Raw genomic sequence first — 19,259 nt, 5'->3', positions numbered from 1 at the left:
AACAAAGGACAAAATCATTGTACCAGTAGAGATGTATCACTGTATTTTTAGTGGTGGCTACAAGAACATATGTCTACTCAAGAATCAGATCACATTTATCAGTTAATCAATAGCAATTTATAAAGTAAAAATATACTGGATACTTAGATTGTTGTTTATAAATCCATATATTTTCTTTAGCTTTTCTAAAAAATACTTTTAGTTAAAATCCTGCTTAAATTTCCATGTACAGGTGTTATACCCCTATACAGATCAGAAAATAAACATGTCATTATCAATCTGTAATTATTTTCCTCTTTATTCTCTGTGTATTAGTTTCATAGGAGAGATGAACTGACCTGAGTTTCTCCAGTTTACAGTTTGGACTCTTCAGTCCAGCACAAAGCAGCTTCACTCCTGAGTCCTCCAGAGGATTACTGCTCAGATCCACCTCAGTCAGCTTGGAGGATTCTGAGCTGAGAACTGTGTGTAAAGCCGAGCAGCTTCTCTCTGTCAGGTTACACTCACTGAGACTGAAAGGAGAACATTTCAGAGGAACTCAGAAAACATTCAACCCTTTGTGAACACAGACATAAAAATAAGATAGAAACTCAGTGATATACAGTTTATTCACAGAATTACCAAAATGACCAGTGTTATGAGTGTGATAAGAGGTTGGGTCAGTATTACTGATGCACTGTAATATGTATAATATAACTGACTTCATCAGTGTTTATTATTAATCAATCAGGGAACATTTTATTTCACTCTCTTTCATCTGGATGCTGCCACGTGTCGTTAATGATGAACACCAAATGTTTTATGAGTAAACTGTATATTTAATAGATACAATGAGGGAGGATTGGACCATGAGTCTCTAGGAAAGTATTAACCTGGCAGAACTAAGTGCTCTTTCTCTCTTCCTCTCTCTCTTACACACACACAAACACACACACACACAAACAAACAAACAAAAACAAATAAAACACACGTAAAGTTGTTTTATTGGGTTATTTGTAGTGTAAAATGACACTCTAGTTCCTCTTGACATTGAATATTCATATCTCTGCTATTTCCCATTCATCTGTTCATTAGTGCTACAAAATAAACTACATCACATGGTATCACCTGGTATCAGATGTTGGTATCAGACAATGTTTTCTGAATACATGTAGAAGTGCACAGTATCAGACTGACACCTGACACCAGTACCAGTAACAATGCCTCTGTATTTAGGATGAATAAATTATCCAGAGTATTTAGGAATATTGTTGTAAAATCCAATCAGAACAGCTCCTTTAATTCCTAAAAACTGAGTTTAACAGAGAAACAGGTTTTACTTACAGAACTGTTGTAGCTTGCTGGACGACTGGTAACAGTCTCTTAAAGCATTCATCTGATCTTATAAACTTCTGTAGGTCAAACACTTCCAGATCCTCCTCTGAGGTCAGCAACACAAAGACCAGAGCAGACCACTGAGCAGGTGAGACTTCAGCTTCAGAGAGACGACCTGAGTTTGTGTAGCTTTGGATCTCTTTCACCAGTGAATCATCATTTAACTCGTTCAGACAGTAGAACAGATTGATTGATCTCTCTGGAGATGGATTTTGATCAAATTTTAACTTGATGTATTTAACTATGTCCTTTCGGCAGTCAGAGCTGCTTCCTGTGTGTGTCAGTAGACCTCGAATGAGCTTCTGATTAGACTCCACTGAGAGGCCCAGAAGGAAGCGGAGGAAAAGATCTAAGTGTCCATTGTCACTCTGTAAGGCCTGGTCCACTGCACCCTTGAGGAAGTCGGACATTTCTGATGTGGTGAAAAGACCAGACAGATCAGTGGTTTGTTCTTTTGTTTGTTTTTTATCATTGAAGCAGAGAAACGCATATAATGCAGCCAAAAACTCCTGAACACTCAGATGTACAAAGCTGAAGATCTTCCCCAGGTGGAGTCCAGACTCTGCTCTGAAGATTTGGGTACACACTCCTGAGTACACTGCCACTTCTCTGACATCAATTCCACAATCTCTCAGGTCTTCCTCATAGAACATCAGGTTTCCTTTATCCAGCTGTTGGAAAGCCAGTTTTCCCAAAGCCAGGATACTCTCTCTGATCTTCTGTGGATCAGGGTCATATTTCTGACTGTACTTTTGCTCCTTGTGTTTGATCTGAAAGATCAGGAAGTGTGTGAACATTTGAGTCAGAGTCTTGGGGATCTCTCCACTCTCTGCTTCACCCAACATTCTCTCTAGAACAGTAGCTGAGATCCAGCAGAAGACTGGGATGTGGCACATGATGTAGAGGCTTCTTGAAGACTTCATGTGTGTGATGATTTTATTCGCCAGGATCTCATCACTGAGCCTCTTCCTGAAGTACTCCTCTTTCTGAGGATCACTGAACCCTCGTACCTCCGTTACCTGGTCTACACACTCAGGAGGGATCTGACTGGCTGCTCCTGGTCGAGTGGTTATCCAGAGGAGAGCAGAGGGAAGCAGATTCCCCTTGATGAGGTTTGTTAGCAGAACATCCAGTGAGGCTGACTCTGTCACATCACTCAACATCTCATTGTTCTGGAAATTTAGAGGAAGTCGACACTCATCCAGACCATCAAAGATGAACAGGACTTTGTAGTCATTACTGTCTATTACTTCCAGGTCCTTAATTTCTGGGAAAAACTGATGAATAAGGCTCATCAGAGTGAAGTTTTCCTGCTTCACCAAATTCAGCTCTCTAAAGGGAAGTGGAAACAGGAAGATGATGTTCTGATTTGCTTTTCCTTCAGTCCAGTCCAGAATGAACTTCTGCACAGAGACTGTTTTTCCAATTCCAGCTACTCCTTTAGTCAGTACACTTCTGATGGACTTGTCTTTAAAGAGCTCATTACATTTGATGGGTGTCTCCTCTGTGGCTGGTCTCCTGGACACTGTCTCAATCTGTCTCACCTCATGTTCATTATTGACGTCTCCACTCCGACTCTCTGTGATGTAGAGCTCTGTGTAGATCTGATTCAGAAGTGTAGATGTCCCATGCTGTGAGATTCCTTCATTAATTCTTTTACATTTATTTAGAAGTCCAGATTTGAGCTTTCTCTGATACACAGAGGCCATCTCTAACAAACAGAACAATGTCATGGTCATAATTTTAATGTATGAACAATATACTCAATGTGAAATTTAATACAGGTCAAAAACTGGATTATATTCCTAATAAATACATCAGAAAGATGTAAAAGAACCAGAACACTAGGATTATCCTGAGTCATGTGTTTGTTGTAAAACTGTATTCATTAGGATTATAATCAGTAGGATAATATGGACCAGTGGTCCAGTGTGTTTCCATTAAAGTGATAAAATGTTGTAATAATCAGAAGCTCTTACTGATCTGCAGTGTGTGAGCGAGATCTTTCTGCTCCATGTTCTTCAGGATGTACAGTGTGATCTTCAGCACACCCTCTCTAACACAGTGCAGATCCTCTTCCTCCACCTCCTCCTCCCCCCTCTCAGAGCATGCTGGGTTATCAGCACTAAGTAGCTTCTTGAATCTGTTCAGCTCCTTCTTCAATACAGTGATGAATTTGTGCTCCAGCTCCTGATTAAAAAATATAATAAAATAAAATGGCAAAAACTCTTGAGTTCTGAATTGTGATTGGTCAGAAGGAATCAGGATAGAGGCATTTCCACTTTGATGTAGAAGCCATGATTTACCACAGTTTTGTTGATTACTCATAAATGTCTGTAGACCTATAAACAACTTCTAATTTATTTTTTTGTAAAAATGTACTATAACTAATATGTAACTAATTAATCAAGGAAAGTAAATGTACCTAATGTATTATTTAAGTACAATCTTCAACAACATACACATATACACACCTTGAATATGGACTCCATTTTATTTATATGGAATTTCTTCTTCTTTTTTGATCTTTTTTTTGAGGTTCTGTGGATGACCAAAACATCAGAAATTTTTTTTTACTTATTTTTAGAATCTCACATTATATAGCTCAGATTCACTCAGCTGTTCTTGCTGTTCATATATAATATAAAAAAAATATTAGAATCTAGTAAATACAACATTATCACACTTGGGACTCATTTCTAATCATTTGGGGAGATGAAATTAAAAAGCATGTGGTTAACATTCTCTTGTTTCACTAACATGTGAATGAACAGGTTTAAAGCAAGTAGTAAAAGTGCTAGCTCAGTGGTTAATATGTTGAACTACTGCTCAGAATGTTGTGATTTCAAATCTCAGGTCCAACAAGCTGCCCCCTGCTGGGTCCTTGAGGAATGCTCTTAACCCTAGGGTGACTATATATCAGTTTTCAAAAAAGAGGACAGTGGGGCAGGAGATAGACGGACACCCACTGTGGGTGGAAGAATCAGGATGGGGTTGGAAGGGTGTAAATACTTGACAAATTCGTTCACAACCATGAAACTATGTTACTAAACTTTAATACATAAAGTATTTACATCCTTTCCATTCAACTTTTGACCCTCAGCAATAGAATAATAACAAACAAATAAAAAATTGTTTAGCATTTAACACCTTTTTCATGACACTGTTTCTATTCTTTTCAAGGCCATAGGTTAAAGTAAAAAATAATTAAGTTGAAATTTTAAAAAAATAATAATAAAAAAATCCACTATTTCAGTCTAAAATAATTTCAGTCCTCCTGAAGTTCTCTGGTATACTTTCCCAAAGAACGAATCTTTGCCAATAGTCCCTGATTACCAATCAAGTAGGCATGAAAGTCTTTGCAAGGCATGTGTTGAAAGTTGTGTGCACAAAAGCCCCTTCAGTGACTCAACAGACAAGTGATTCCTTTCGTTTGTCCACTGGCTTTGCATCAGTGAAAAAACTCTCTCGACATTTGCATTGTGAGAAGGAATAGCAAATAAAAACTGTGCAATCTTCAGTAACTCTGAATGAAAATCTATGCTTTTGGACCTTTCAAAATATTTTGTCCACTTCTTGTGTGCTTGCAGATCACTGAAATCTCCATCATTGTTACACCTTTCTGTGAATTTCTTCAGGTTGGTGACCTGATCAAAGCGCTTTGCATCATCAATTAGCACCCCCTTTCCTCCCAGGTATTTGGTACAAGCTTCTATGTCATTCCAGTCAGGCGTCTCATTCAAATCCATCCACATGAACCAGGAGAACTCCTCCATGGGTGCCATGCATTTCTCAAGATACTCCAGGCATGAAGTGTACAGACCCTGTATTTGAGCACAAAAATGGTCACACCTCTTACCAAGTCCATCCTTGTGCCTTGTGCCAGTAGTCCCTTGACTTTAAGGGACATAAGGTAATTGGTCTTGCATTCAAGAAGCATGGTGCAGACTTTGTTCAAATGTTCTTCACTTTCACAACTAAATTGCTCTCCCTTTCCATCCCCTGAGACTACTGAGCATTTACTAAGATTGTCTAGATATTTTGTGTACGATCCCTGCCTGTTCTATTGTAACTACGTCTTTTGATCTTGTGATTCGGTTTTGGTTTCTAAGTGTTTGCTTTCCGGCTTTTGACCCTTTTTGCTTCCCATATCTACTATGAGTATTTGCCTGCTTTCATTAATAAAATTCTGCAAATGGATTCAGACCAACTCGACGTGTGTGTGTCCTTACAAATAAACACCACAATAAGGTATGTCTTCCAGTGCTTTCAGAGCTATGTCGACCGAATGTGGCGCTATCACAACGTTAACAATTGCTTCAGTCTTCGTACGAGTGCTTGAAAATTTTTGCGCTGTCTCGGAATCAGAGAAAGCCTTTTTTAACAAGGCAGTCCATTGATCTATTATGATGCTTCGTGGTGTGGAATGCAAAAACTTCCTCTGCAGCAGTAATTTACCTGAAGAGCTCTCTGCTTTAGCTGCGATTTTGTGTTTTGCAGCGCTTATGTGGGCTTCTAGGTTGCTAGCACCTTTATTTGACACTGACACGTACGGGCTACCTTTGCAGGTCATGCATTCTGCTTCAAACGGATCCCGACCGAGACAAAAACATGGGAATTTTCTTTGTAAATCATCTGTGAATTTGGGTTTGGGCATATTTTACACTATTCGGGAGCCATCTCTCTCTTGGCTGTTGCCGTGATGCTGCGGGATTGAGACGCACTGGCCAATGTTTGCATTGTACATGACCGAGCAATGTTGGCATGCAACAAGGTGTGGCCTAAAGAGAAAGGTAAAAGTAATGCAAAAACATACAATTAATGAGTACTGTAGAAAGCAAAAGCTGAATCAGGGACATTTTAGGAGATTTAGAAATCCCGGCCGGAAATCCCGGCTGCATTTTTAGTCCCAAAAAGAGGACATGTCTGGGAAAAAGAGGATGTATGGTCACCCTACTTAACCCTCAGCTGCTCAGATGTATAAATGAAATACATGTAAGTTGCTCTGGATAAGAGCGTCTGCCAAGTGCTATAAACATGTAAGTGTAAAATGTCCTACAACCAGACATGAGGGGACACATTTTGTCTTATTAACCTATCAGGATGTATCTCCTCTGCAGGTGATTTGATTCAGCATTATTACTGCACTGGGTGGTAAAGGGAAGTTTTTTTAATTATAACATAGACATTAATTTTCATAGCCATTAATTTTCATGAGTCTAACAAGATATTTAAAAACAAGACAAAGACAATACATTACCTTTTTTTAGAGACTGTTCCATCTTTAAAGTCGATAGATAGTGGCTTTGACTGGTCACTCTTAAAGGACACACAGCTGGGTACAGGAGAATTGGGCCTTTTCTCAGTTCTACTAAAGAGTAGAGAGAAATGTCTTTCAATAAGTTCAGTTTCTAAATGATGTAATTACACCAATCCCACAGAGAAAAAAATGTTTTGGCATTTTTTGTAGTAAAATCTCAGGATGCCTTCTAAATCTCTTACACTGTTAAACTTCCCCAGAAAATTAAAGTTTTATGTACCTTTCCCTTGGTGCTGAAAACACCAACAAGCCATTTGGGTTTCTGCATTAATTACTCTCATTTATAGACAATTCTCTGTCTATACTCTCTTTAGTCTCAGTTTGACTAACCCAATAAAAACACATACAGTAGTAGTTCCCAAGACTTTATCAAAGCGTACTAAGTAATTACAGTGCTGGCTGGAAAAATTGAGTCTATGTTCTGACGTCTCCAAAAGCTATTTTGGGTGTTTACATTAAGGAGAGGAATGTATCAAGATGTTTTACAGGATTTTATAGGGTTTTACCGACTGTTGGGGCAACAGAACATGACCATAAACTTCCTAAATTTAATTCAACTGTGATGCTGGGGTAAGGAGATCAGCAGATATTTCTAAAGGCAAACAAGGCTTTTACACATAATATTAAGTAATTAAATAACTTATTACTAAACACAGATCCCCTGCAAGATGTAAATTCAGAATAAAACTGGATTATCAAAACTATTAACAAGAGTACAGTGATTCAGAGGAAGAGATAATACCTTTTCTGAGAGATTGTTCCATCTTTAAAGTCGATAGATAGTGGCTTTGACTGGTCACTCTTAAAGGACACACAGCTGGGTACAGGAGAATTAGGCCTTCTCTCAGTTCCACTAAAGAGCAGAGAGAAATGTCTTTCAGCATTTTTATCATGTAAGTCTAACAATTTAAAATACATTGTGAATTTTTCACAATGTTAAAAATACACAATACAGCCAAAAGTATATGGACACATGACCATCACAGCCTTATGTGTTCTTCCTTAAACTGCTGTCACAGCCTCAGAAGCACACAGTTAAATGTCTCCATGTGCTGTAATATTCCAACCTTCTTTCATTGGAAATAAGAGTCCAAGCCCATGGCAATGCCCCTGAGCACAAAGCAGCACCATGGTGGCATGCTGTGGAGAAGAAGGTTGGAATGGAAGGATTCGACTGTCCTGCACAGAGCCCTGACTCTAACTCAACCCCACTGAGCACCTTTAGGATGAACTGGAACTGGAGTCTCCTCAATATCACAACATCAGAGTCTGATCTCACTAATGCTCTTGTAGCTGACTGATCACAAATCCCCACAGCCACAATCCAACATCCAGTGGAAAACCTTCCAGAAATGCGGAGCTAATTATTAACAGCAAAGTGGGAATAAGTCTAGAATGATATGTCCAACAAGTAAATATGAGTGTGATGGTTAGGGAGTGACAAATGTTTGACCGTTAAACCAAGTATGAGAAAGCTTAACCTGGACATCCTTGAGAATGTCTGAGAAGATATTAACAAACAGATTTTCTCTACTTTATATCAAAACACTTCACTTCCGTGCTGTGAGGTTAGCCTAGGCTCTTCTCTATTACTAATACTCCCTCTCCAGGTGATTTTATTCAGTATTTTGACAGCACTAAGTGATGTACAGAGATTATTAGAACTTTTTAAATGCTAACATAGCCTTTAATAGTTAATATTAATTAATATTTTACATTAAACAATAATATTTCATATTTTACACATTTGTATTAGTAGAATCATTCATATTATTACAAACCACAGCTCTGATGCAAAACATGAAGATGATGATGGAATTTTAAATTCAGTATAAAATTGGAATTTTCATGAGTCTAACAACTAACAAGATCATTTAAAAAACAAGACAAAGACACTACATTACCTTTTTTCAGAGACTGTTCCATCTTTAAAGTCAATAGATAGCGGCTTTGACTGGTCACTCTTAAAGGACACACAGCTGGGTACAGGAGAATTGGGCCTTTTTTCAGTTCCACTAAAAAGAAGAATGAAATGTCTTTCAATAAGTTCAGTTTCTAAATTATGTAATTACACCAATCCCACAGAGAGAGAAATGTTTTTTTATAGTAAAATTGTAGGATGCCTTCAGAAAATGAAAGTTTTCTGTACCTTTCCCTTGGTGCTGTAAACACCAACAAGCCATTTGGGTTTTTGCATTTAATTACTCTGTTATAGACAACCTCAGTTTTACTAAACCAATAAAAACACATACAGTAGTAGTTACCAGGTCTTTATCAAAGCATACTGAGTAATTACAGTGCTGGCTGGAAAAGTGAATCTGTGTTCTACTGTCTCCAAAAGCTAATTGAAATGTTTACATTAAGGAGAGGAAGTGGGTGGTACAAGTGGATTCAACACTGTATCAAGATATTTTACAGGATTTTATAGGATTTTACCGACTGTTGGAGCAACAAAAAACACGACCATAAACTTCCTAAATTGAATTCAACTGTGATGCTGGGGTAAGAAGATCAGCAGACATTTCTAAAGGCAAACAAGGCTTTTACACATAATTTTAAGTAATGAAATAACTTATTATTAAACACAGATCCCCTGCAAGATGTGAATTCAAAATAAAACCCCGTTCCGTGTCCGACAAGTCATTACAGGATACTTTGCCAGACATGAATGATCCGTAAGCAGCCACCATCGCACCAGCACATGCTCCTCGCAGTGAGTTACCACGCTTTGCTCTACCAGAAAAGTTTGATGGTTCTGCTGACCGATGCTGAGGGTTTCTGCGTCAATGCAATAACTTCTTCATGCAACAACCAGAAGCGTACAGCAGCGAGACCACCAGGTGTGCCTTTATGTTATCTCTTCTCATGGGCAAATCGTTGGATTGAGCTTTGGCTGTGTGGGACTCGAATCCCCAATCTTTGAAGTTCCAATCTTCTGCAAACTATTTTGCTAATCTGATCAAGGAAGTGTTTGAGTACCCAGCTGGGGGCAAGGACATTTCCGTACAGTTGCTGCGCCAGGGGAGAGACACGGCTGCGAATTATGCGATAAAATTCTGCACGCTGGCAGCTCAATTGGGGTGGTACTGCACTAATGGCAGTGTTTCGCGAAGGACTCAACGTAGACCTGAAAGCTGACATGGCCTGCAGAGAAACCGTTACCCTATCGCAGTATATCTCCACCGCCATCCGCCTCGATAACCTGCGTTTCCAACATCAACCTCCAGCTGCCACTCCAGCAGCAGGTTTCTTTTTTGTTGAAAAGAAAGATGGAGGCCTCAGACCTTGTATTGATTATCAGGGGTTGAACTCTATCACTGTGCCCTACCCATACTCTTTACCCTTAGTGCCAGCAACTCTTGAATAGCTCCAAGGGGCCAAAGTTTTCACCAAGCTTGATCTATGAAGCACCTATAATTTAATAAGGATACGAGAGGGGGATGAGTGGAAGATGGCATTCACATGGACACTGTGAGTACCTCGTATGCCATATGTCACCAACGCTCCGGCAGTGTTTCAATCCCTCATAAACGAGGTGTTCCGGGACATGCTTCACCGCTTTGTCATAGCATAGATTGACGATATCCTTATCTACCCCCCCAACCAAGAACAGCACATCACCCATGATCGAGCTGTCCTCCGTCGTCTTGCAGAACATAATCTCTTTGTTAAACTGGAGAAATGCGAGTTCCACCATCTCTCCATGACTTTTCAAGGGTACATGATATCTCAGAACGGAGTAGAGATGGATCAAGCCAATGTTTCTGCGATCACTTCCTGGCCTGAACTTACTAACATCAAGGGATTGCAGCAATTCTTGGGCTTCACTAACTTCTACCGCAGATTCATCCGCAACTACAGCACCATCGCCAGTCCTCTTACCTCGCTGCTCAAGGGGAAGCCACAAGCACTAAGGTGGACTGATCAGGCCAGGAGAGCATTCCAGAGCCTGAAACAAAGTTTCTCCTCCGCCCCCATCCTCTATCGTCCAAGACCTGACCTACCCTTCACAGTGGAGGTGGATGCCTCCAGTAGTGGAATAGGTGCAGTCCTGTCTCAACATCAGGCAAGTTCTGGAAAATTGCACCCATGTGCATTCTTTTCCTGGACGCTCACACCGGCGAGGTGAATTATGATGTGGGCAACCGCGAGTTACTGTCCATGAAAGCCACTCTGGAGAAATGGAGACACTGGTTGGAGGGAGCCAGCCACCTGTTCTTGATTCTCACAGACCACCGTAATCTAGCGTATCTCCGTGAGGCCAAATGCCTCAACCCCCATCAAGCCAGGAGGGCGCTGTTCTTCTCCCGATTCAATTTCTCAGTCTCATATCATCCCGGCTCAAAGAATGGTAAGGCTGACGCCTTCTCAAGAATTCACGAGACCACAGAACCTCCGTCATACCCTGAGCCCATCCTTCTTCCATCTGTCCTTATAGCCCCGATCCAATGGGACATTCTAAGGGAGATTGAACAGGCCCACACTGCTGAAGCTCCTCCTCCAAACTGTCCACCTACAAAGGTTTATGTCCCCACTACACTTCATCAACGAGTGTTACAGTGGACGCACGAAAGCCCAAGCACCAGTCACCCAGGCATCCAGAGAACAGTTCAGTTGCTGCACCAAAGGTTCTGGTGGCCATCCCTCCACCGACATATAGAGGATTTTGTCCAGTCCTGTACTGTCTCCGCCCAATCTCGAAAAAGCTGTAATCTCCCGGAAGGCCTGCCGGAACCCTTACTGATTCTTCAACGATCCTGGTCCCATATATCCATAGACTTTCTGACAGATCTTCCAGAATCTCAAGGGTTCACCACAGTGATGGTCATAATCGTTCGGTTTTCCAAAGCCTGCAAGCTGGTCCCTATATGAAGGGCCTAGTCACGTCCATGGAAACCACTCAAGCAGTGTTCCAGCATGTATTCAGAAACTTTGGCCTCCCAGAAGACATAGTGTCTGATCGAGGCACAGAATTCACCTCCAGGGTGTGGCTAGACCTCTGCAAGCTACTTGGCATCAACATCAGCCAAAGTTCAGGTTAGCACCCACAGTCCAACGGCCCAGCTGAACATCTCAACCAGGAGCTGGGGAGGTTCCTGAGAGCATATTGCAGCAGAGAACAATAACGGTGGAGTGAGTTCCTCCCTTGGGCTGAATATGCTCAGAACTCCCTACACCACTCCTCTGTAGGCTTAACACCGTTCCAATGCATGCTGGGCTATCAACCCCCATTGTTCCCCTGGTCAGGGGAACCCTCCAACGTTCCTAGTGTAGAAGACTGGTTGAGGAGGAGCCAAGAAGTCTGGGAGAGGGCTCACATTCGACTTCAGAGAGCCGTCAGGAGACAAGAAATCCAAGCTAATCGTCGGCGATGCCCTCACCTAGCATATCAGATGGGCCAAAAGGTTTGGCTGTTAACCTGATATTTGAAATTGAACCTACCCTGTACAAAACTCAGCCCCAAGTTCACTGGCCCATTTAGAATCATTTGCCAAATTAACCCAGTCACTTACCGCCTAGAACTACCAACCTCCTATCACCCACATTCCACATCTCTCTAGCCCTACCACGAATCCCAGAACTCCAGCTCCACAGCCGAAGAACAGTACTGGGTGGACTGGGAGGGGTACAGTCTGGAGAAATGCTGCTGAGTAAATGCAACAGATATCGTGGATCCTGCGCTCATGGAAGAATTCCAACCGAACTTCCTCTACAGACCCGCTCCTCAACCAAGAGGGTGCCCGCATTGTAGAACACCTGGTGTTCCTAGAGGGGGGGTTCTGTCACAGTACACACAGGTCCAGAACACCAGAGGGAGCCCTCGCCTGAATACTAACTGTTTCCCACTCACTTCCGGTTCTAGGGCTTTTAAGCAGCATGCTCCCTCTGCTATATGCGAAGTATCATTTCCATGAGTCACGTACCAAGTCTTGTTATATTCTTTGTTCTGATTGCTAGTGTATGATCCTTGCCTGTTTCCTTGATTCTACGAGTTTCGGTTTCGGTTTCGGTTTTGACACACAGTGTTTGCTTTTCCGGTTTTGACCTTTTGCCTTGTTATTCCCGTTTACGACTTTGCCTGCTGATTTAATAAAGATCTGCAAATGGATTCCAATGTCCAACGAGTCATTACAGTTTATCATGTAAGTCTAACAATTTAAAATACATTCTGAATTTTTCACAATGTTAAAAATACACTATACAGCCAAAAGTATGTGGACCCCTGACAATCACAGCCTTATGTTGTTCTTCCTTAAACTGCTGTCACAGCCTCTGAAGCACACAGCTGAATGTCTCCACGTGCTGTAACATTACAATTTCCTTTCATTGTAAATGAAGAGTCCAAGCCCATGGCAATGCCCCTGAGCACAAAGCAGCATCATGGTGACATTGAGATGAACTGGAACTGGAGTGTCTTCAATATCACAACATCAGAGTCTGATCTCACTAATGCTCTTGTAGCTGAATGATCACAAATCCCCACAGCCACAATCCAACATCTAGTGGAAAAACTTCCAGAAAAGCGGAGCTAATTATTAAGAGCAAAGCAGGAATATGTCTAGAAATATAGTTGCACACAACGATGATCGGACCCAAGCAACGGCGCCATTGCCACCCAGGTGCACCAGACAAAGTGGGTAGAGTGGGTACATGCATTTAAAGGGGAAATACCAAAAGGACAGGAGTGACAATTTGGGTCTAATGATGGCACTGATGGCAAAAAGACAACTGCCTCTCCCTCTAAACTATATAAGGGCAAAAGTAACAGTTTGGGTGTAATGAAACAGATCATAGCAATGCCCAGTGATGTCAAAAGGGACAATGACTCTCCCTCTAAACTATATTTCTATATCAGTTTATATATATATATAGAGAGAGAGACTCACCCAGAAAAATGTATACACATTTCAGAAAAATAAAAATATTTTATTACTAAATTTATTGATATATGTTATAGATTGATATATATCATGATATTCTGATAATAATATGGTAATTGTAATAATATTACAGTAATATAATATACATCATACTATTTTTCTTTTCCTGAAGTCTATATATATATTTTTGGTTGACTCTGTATATATACTTCTCACAAAAAGTTAAGGATATTTGGCTTTTTGGTGAAATGTATGGAAAATGTAAAAAGTTCACGCTACAGTGATATTATATCATGAAAGTAGGGCATTTAAGTAGAAGCATGCAATGGTGATTTCCTCATCTCAAACAATTTATTGAAAGAAAAGACAACAACAGTGGTGGGTATACCACAACAAAAAATGTCAGTATCTCAATAATTTTTCATGTGCCCTTGACCATCAATTACAGCTTGACAATGACGTCTCATGCTGTTCATGAGTCGACTTATTGTCTGCTGAGGCATGGCATTCCACTCTTCTTGAAGGGCGGCCCTCAGGTCATTGAGGTTCTGGGGTGCATGGTTACGAGCCTCTACATGGCAACTCAGCTGATCCCATAGGTTTTCTATGGGATTCAGGTCTGGAAAAAGTGCAGGTCACTCCATTTGAGCTCATGCAAGATGATGACACCTGTGCCTGGTGGTGTGGTCAGGTACCCTTGTTGTCTAGCACGCAGACCACACTGATGTAAACGGTTTTGAATGGTCTGATGTCACACTTGGGTGCCTCTCACCTCCTTTAAATGTGCCTGGAGTTGAGTGGCATTCATCACCTGGTTCCGCAGGGCACTGTTCACAATGAAGCGGTCATCGACGTGGGATGTGGCCAAAGGATGTCCACTTCTTTGCCTTTCTGTGACTCTTCCAGTCTCTCTATATCTCTGTCGCAACCTGCTGATGACACTCTGTGACACTCTAAGCTTAGTGACCACTTCCCTCTGAGAACATCTTGTTTGAAGCCTCGCAATGGCGAGGTACTGTTGATCAATCGTTAGGTGTCGTCTTGGTCTCATGATGTCAAAATGTAAACAGCATGTAGGACTGTTTAAATATCAATTCTAATTGAACCAGAAAATGTATTGGCTGATTCATGGATCAAACACCAGTTGTGAATTTGCCTTTAAGCACCTTGTTAGAGAACAGCAAGTTCTGCAAAAAGTACTGAAACATTGAACAGTTGGACATGTGCATTCAAAAGTGTAGAGAAGGTCAAATTAAGTTCACCTGTAAAGGTTATAGTGCATTTTAGGTGCATCCTGAAATTTCACCAGAAAGCCGAATATCCTTATCTTTTTGTGAGTAGTGTATAAATTGTGAACATGAAGCCATATTTAAAAAAAGAAATAAATAAATAAAGGGGAAAGAGCTTCATCCAGCTAGTGGGCATAGTCTAGTACTGCAGGAGTCAGGCCAAAACCTGATTCAAACTTCCAGCACCACAGCTGGAAGTGGCAGCCTTTCCAGCAGCTCTGTGCGTGCCTTACTATTTATTATTTATTTACTATTTTCTTCCGTGTTTTTTTTTTTCTTTTTCTTTTGTGTGTGCATCTGATTATCTATCCTATGGATATGGATTTTCACAAGCCAAAACTCGTTTATTCGAGACACCAACTTCTTGCTCTGAAAAAGTCCCCCGCCGGCGTGGTTCCCCATTTATCTGATGAGGTGAGGAGGCGGTATTCCGTCTGCAGAGCCGGAGCTAAGCTAAAGGCTAATCAGCTAGCAAAGAAGTGGCAATATAAGCCTTCGGTACCTTCTGTAATCATGGGAAACGTGAACTCACTACCGAACAAGATCGACAGGCTGCACAAAACCTACAGAGAGTGTAGTTTATTGTGCTTCTGTGAAACATGGTTAACGTCTAGCATTCTGGATGCTAACGTGGAGCTACCCGGCTTTAATAAACACTCCGGTTTATATAGAACTCTCAATAAACTGAGATTTGCACAGGACTCATAAACATGCAGTTTTTGCACATAACAGGTTTTGCACATCAGCTAGGTCTGTAACCTTAAACACTTGTTTTGAAGCACTGCTAGTGCTTGGGCCCTAATAATCCTTAGAAGAACAAGAGGGCCCTTTGCACTGCTAGTGCTTGGGCCCTAATAATCCTTAGAACAAGAGGGTCCTTCGCACTGCTAGTGCTTGGGCCCTAATGATATGTCCAACAAGTACATATGAGTGTGATGGTCAGGGGATGACAAATGTTGAACTGTTAAACCAAGTATGAGAAAGTTTAACCTGGACATCCTTGAGTATGTCTGAGAAGTTGTTAACAAATTCAACAAGTTATTAACAAGTTATTCTCTCCACCTTATATCAAAACACTTCATTTCCGTGCTGTGAGGTTAGCCTAGGCTCTTCTCTATTACTAATACTTCTTCTCCAGGTGATTTTATTTGGCATTTTGACAGCACTAAGTGATGTACAGAGATTATTAGAAGTTTTAAAATGCCAACATAGGCTTTAATAGTTAATATTAAATAATATTTGATATTAAATAATAATATTTAATATTTTATACAATATTTGTATTAGTAGAATCATTCATATTATTACAAACCACAGCTCTGATGCAAAACATGATGATGATTGTACCGGAGGCAGGTGTAGCAGAATCCATAAGCAGATCTTATTAGCTCCACAATTAGAGGCGTCCACCTCCACTACGAATGGCAGTTCAGGGGCAGGATGGCAGAGTATCGGGGCAGAAGAAAAGTTTTTCTTGAGTTTCAGAAAGGCTGCTCGGGCCTGATCTGTCCACTTTAACTTCTGGGGTTTGTTCTTTAGCAGTGACGTCAGTGGGCTAGCGATGGTACTGTAATTACGAATGAACCTTCTGTAAAAATTCGCAAAACCAAGAAAGCGTTGCAACCCCTTGACGGAGGTAGGTTTAGGCCAGGACATAATGATGGACACTTTATTTTGATCCATTTCCACCCCTTCCTGTGAGATCACATATCCCAAGAATGTTACAGAAGAGCGATGAAATTCACACTTTTCTAGTTTCACATAGAGGTTATGGTTAGTGAGGCATTGGAGGACAGTACGAACATGGGCGATGTGTTGTTCTAGGCTGGCGGAGTAAATGAGGATGTCATCAATGTACGCAATGACAAATTGATTCAGCATGTCTCTGAACACCTCATTTATAAGTGACTGGAAGACAGCGGGGGCATTCGTGAGTCCATAAGGCATGACCGGATACTCATAGTGTCCATGTGTTGTGTGAAAAGCCGTCTTCCATTCATCACCCTCCTTAATCCGGATGAGATTGTAGGTGCTTTGTAAATCCAGCTTGGTGAAGACCCTCACTCCCCGTAACTGTACGTGGCTGCAGGAACCAGGGGAAGTGGATATGGGTACGGCACGGTGACCGCGTTCAGGCCTCTGTAGTCTATGCGGAGTCGAAGGCCCCCGTCCTTTATTTCCACAAAGAAAAACCCCGCTGCAGCTGGTGATGTAGACGGGCAGATGTATCCGGCTGCGAGGGCTTCCTCAATGTATTCCTCCATAGCAAGCTTTTCAGGGAGTGACAGGGGGTAGATGCAGTTCTTGGGCGGCACAGTGTTTGGAAGAAGGTCGATGGCACAGTCCCAGGGTTGATGTAGGGGTAATTTGGTGGCTTTCTCTTTACTGAAGGCCTCTTTGAAATCCAGATATTCCTGAGGAAGCGTGACTTGGAGAGAAGACTCTGGGCTTTTGATGGACGTTGATAGGCATGAACGGGTTAACTGGTAGCAAAAACAGTTCGTATGACACAGAGTGGACCACTAACTTAGTTCCCCTTTTTTCCATGAAATGATCGGGTCACGATGAAAAAGTCCAATCTGAAACTCCATGAGAGGTGTTTGGTGAGTGAGGAGGCCCTGCATGGAATGGTAGACAGGCCAAGTTCATGTACAAGATTGCTGTCGATGAGGTTCACTGCTGGAGTCAATCAGCGCTGTGACAGAAAAACGAGAGTTATTATGAATTATGTAGGCAGGAAGTGAAACTTTAGAGGCCAACCTCACGATTTCTACCTGAGAGGTGGTAGGCTTTTCCGGGCATTGGAAAACTCTGTGACCTGGTTGTCCGCAGTAGAAACATAGTTGAAGCTGCACGCGGCGCTCGCGATCCCCCTCTGAAACACACAATCTTCTGAGTTGCATCGGCTCGGCAGCTTCCTCCCTAGGACTGTGGTACTCCATTGAGGGGCGTGGTAATGAACGCGGTGTGGAGGCAGGAAATTGATGCTGGCGTCTTAGATTATCCAGAATGGCATAGATATATACTGGGACAATGTAACGTTAGTGTCTCTGCACGCCATTTCGGCTTTCAATTCCCGGGTGAGCCCCTCACGAAACACCGCCACTAATGCTGTTTCATTCCACCCAGACTGAGCTGCAAGTGTGCGGAACTTGATTGCAAAATCTGCTGCAGTATCAGAGCCCTGGCGTAATTCCAACAGCTGTACGGAAATGTCCTTTCCCCCCGCCGGATACTCAAAAACTTCCTTGATGAGTTTCGCAAAGTAATTCACCGAAGTCTTAACTTGGGGATCTGAATCCCATACAGCCGCAGCCCAGTCCAGTGCTTTTCCCATCAACAGCGATAGCATGAAGGCGCATCGGACGGTCTCGCTGCCGTAGACCTCTGGCTGCTGCACGAAGAAATTATCGCATTGGCGCAGAAAACCCCGGAAGCGATTAGTGGCACCATCAAACTTTTCGGGTAGTGCGAAGCGTGGTAACTCACTGCGCGGGGGTGGTGCTGGAGCTGTAGCGGCTGCGGGAGGCTGTTGCTGTAGCAAGGCATTGGTGCCTTCAAGCTCTGCTACTTGGTCTTGGTAAAGTCAGATCATGTGTCCTTGGCGTACAGTAGTAGCACGAAGATCCACTGGATTCACAGGCGGCGAAGTATCCTGTAAGGATGCACCGGATGCAGGTGTAGCAGAATCCATAAGCAGATCTTTATTATAACAGAATCGGCAGGCAAGTATCGGTATCAGTATGGTCAGGCAAAAAGGGTCAAAAAGTTGGGAAACAAAACACTGAGCAAACAAAACCAAAATCGCAAAACCGAACAATCGTAGAACTAGGTTCAGGCAGGGATCATACACGTAGTAGACACAATATCAAATACAAGGCTTGGTACACAATCTGAAAGAATGATACTTCGCAGTGAACACCTAGGTAGAGCTGTTTAAATACCTGAGTGAGACTGGAAGCAAATTAGAGAATGTCAAAACTCAGGTGATGGCGCCCTCTGGTGATCTGGTTCCGCAGGCACTGTTACAATGATGATGATGATGATGATGATGATGAAATTTTAAATTCAGTATAAAATTGGAATTTTTATAAGTCAAACAACTAACAAGATCATTTAAAAAAAATATTCTCAAATCACAGTAACATTAAGTCCTTTAAGGGCCACGGAAAACTTTTACATGTTCAATTTATCGGTGTTACGTATTCTATTAATTTACATCAATGACCTAAACTGCGCAAATAAAAAATTATGTTTATAGGAACTCAGGTTGAACTGAAACTTTTCAACTGTAAGCAACTTTGTTTTGTGGAGTATCTGTACTGTAATAACATGTTGACATACCAGGTCAAAAAAGTCACCATCATGATTTCATATTTAACTCTCCAAGCACTA

At 41.6% G+C, this 19,259-nt stretch overlaps 1 protein-coding gene across 1 annotated transcript in view; it reads right to left on the bottom strand.

The window, feature by feature from the left end:
• Positions 1-19,259, bottom strand: part of LOC131351568 (NACHT, LRR and PYD domains-containing protein 3-like) — a 65,534-nt gene that overhangs the window by 36,075 nt on the left and 10,200 nt on the right. The window contains exons 3-9 of the mRNA XM_058386986.1: positions 8,599-8,709; positions 7,437-7,547; positions 6,635-6,745; positions 3,849-3,915; positions 3,354-3,564; positions 1,324-3,085; positions 312-512 (exon numbers count right to left, since the gene is read on the bottom strand). Coding sequence (XP_058242969.1) covers positions 312-512; positions 1,324-3,085; positions 3,354-3,564; positions 3,849-3,915; positions 6,635-6,745; positions 7,437-7,547; positions 8,599-8,709 — 2,574 coding nt within the window. The remainder of the gene's footprint in view (positions 1-311; positions 513-1,323; positions 3,086-3,353; positions 3,565-3,848; positions 3,916-6,634; positions 6,746-7,436; positions 7,548-8,598; positions 8,710-19,259) is intronic.

The sequence above is a fragment of the Hemibagrus wyckioides genome, linkage group LG04 (genome assembly GCF_019097595.1).
Source record: "Hemibagrus wyckioides isolate EC202008001 linkage group LG04, SWU_Hwy_1.0, whole genome shotgun sequence".
Classification (NCBI taxonomy): Eukaryota; Metazoa; Chordata; class Actinopteri; order Siluriformes; family Bagridae; genus Hemibagrus; species Hemibagrus wyckioides.
Note: the sequence above shows the minus strand (reverse complement) of the source record. Positions and strands in the feature narration are given on the sequence as shown.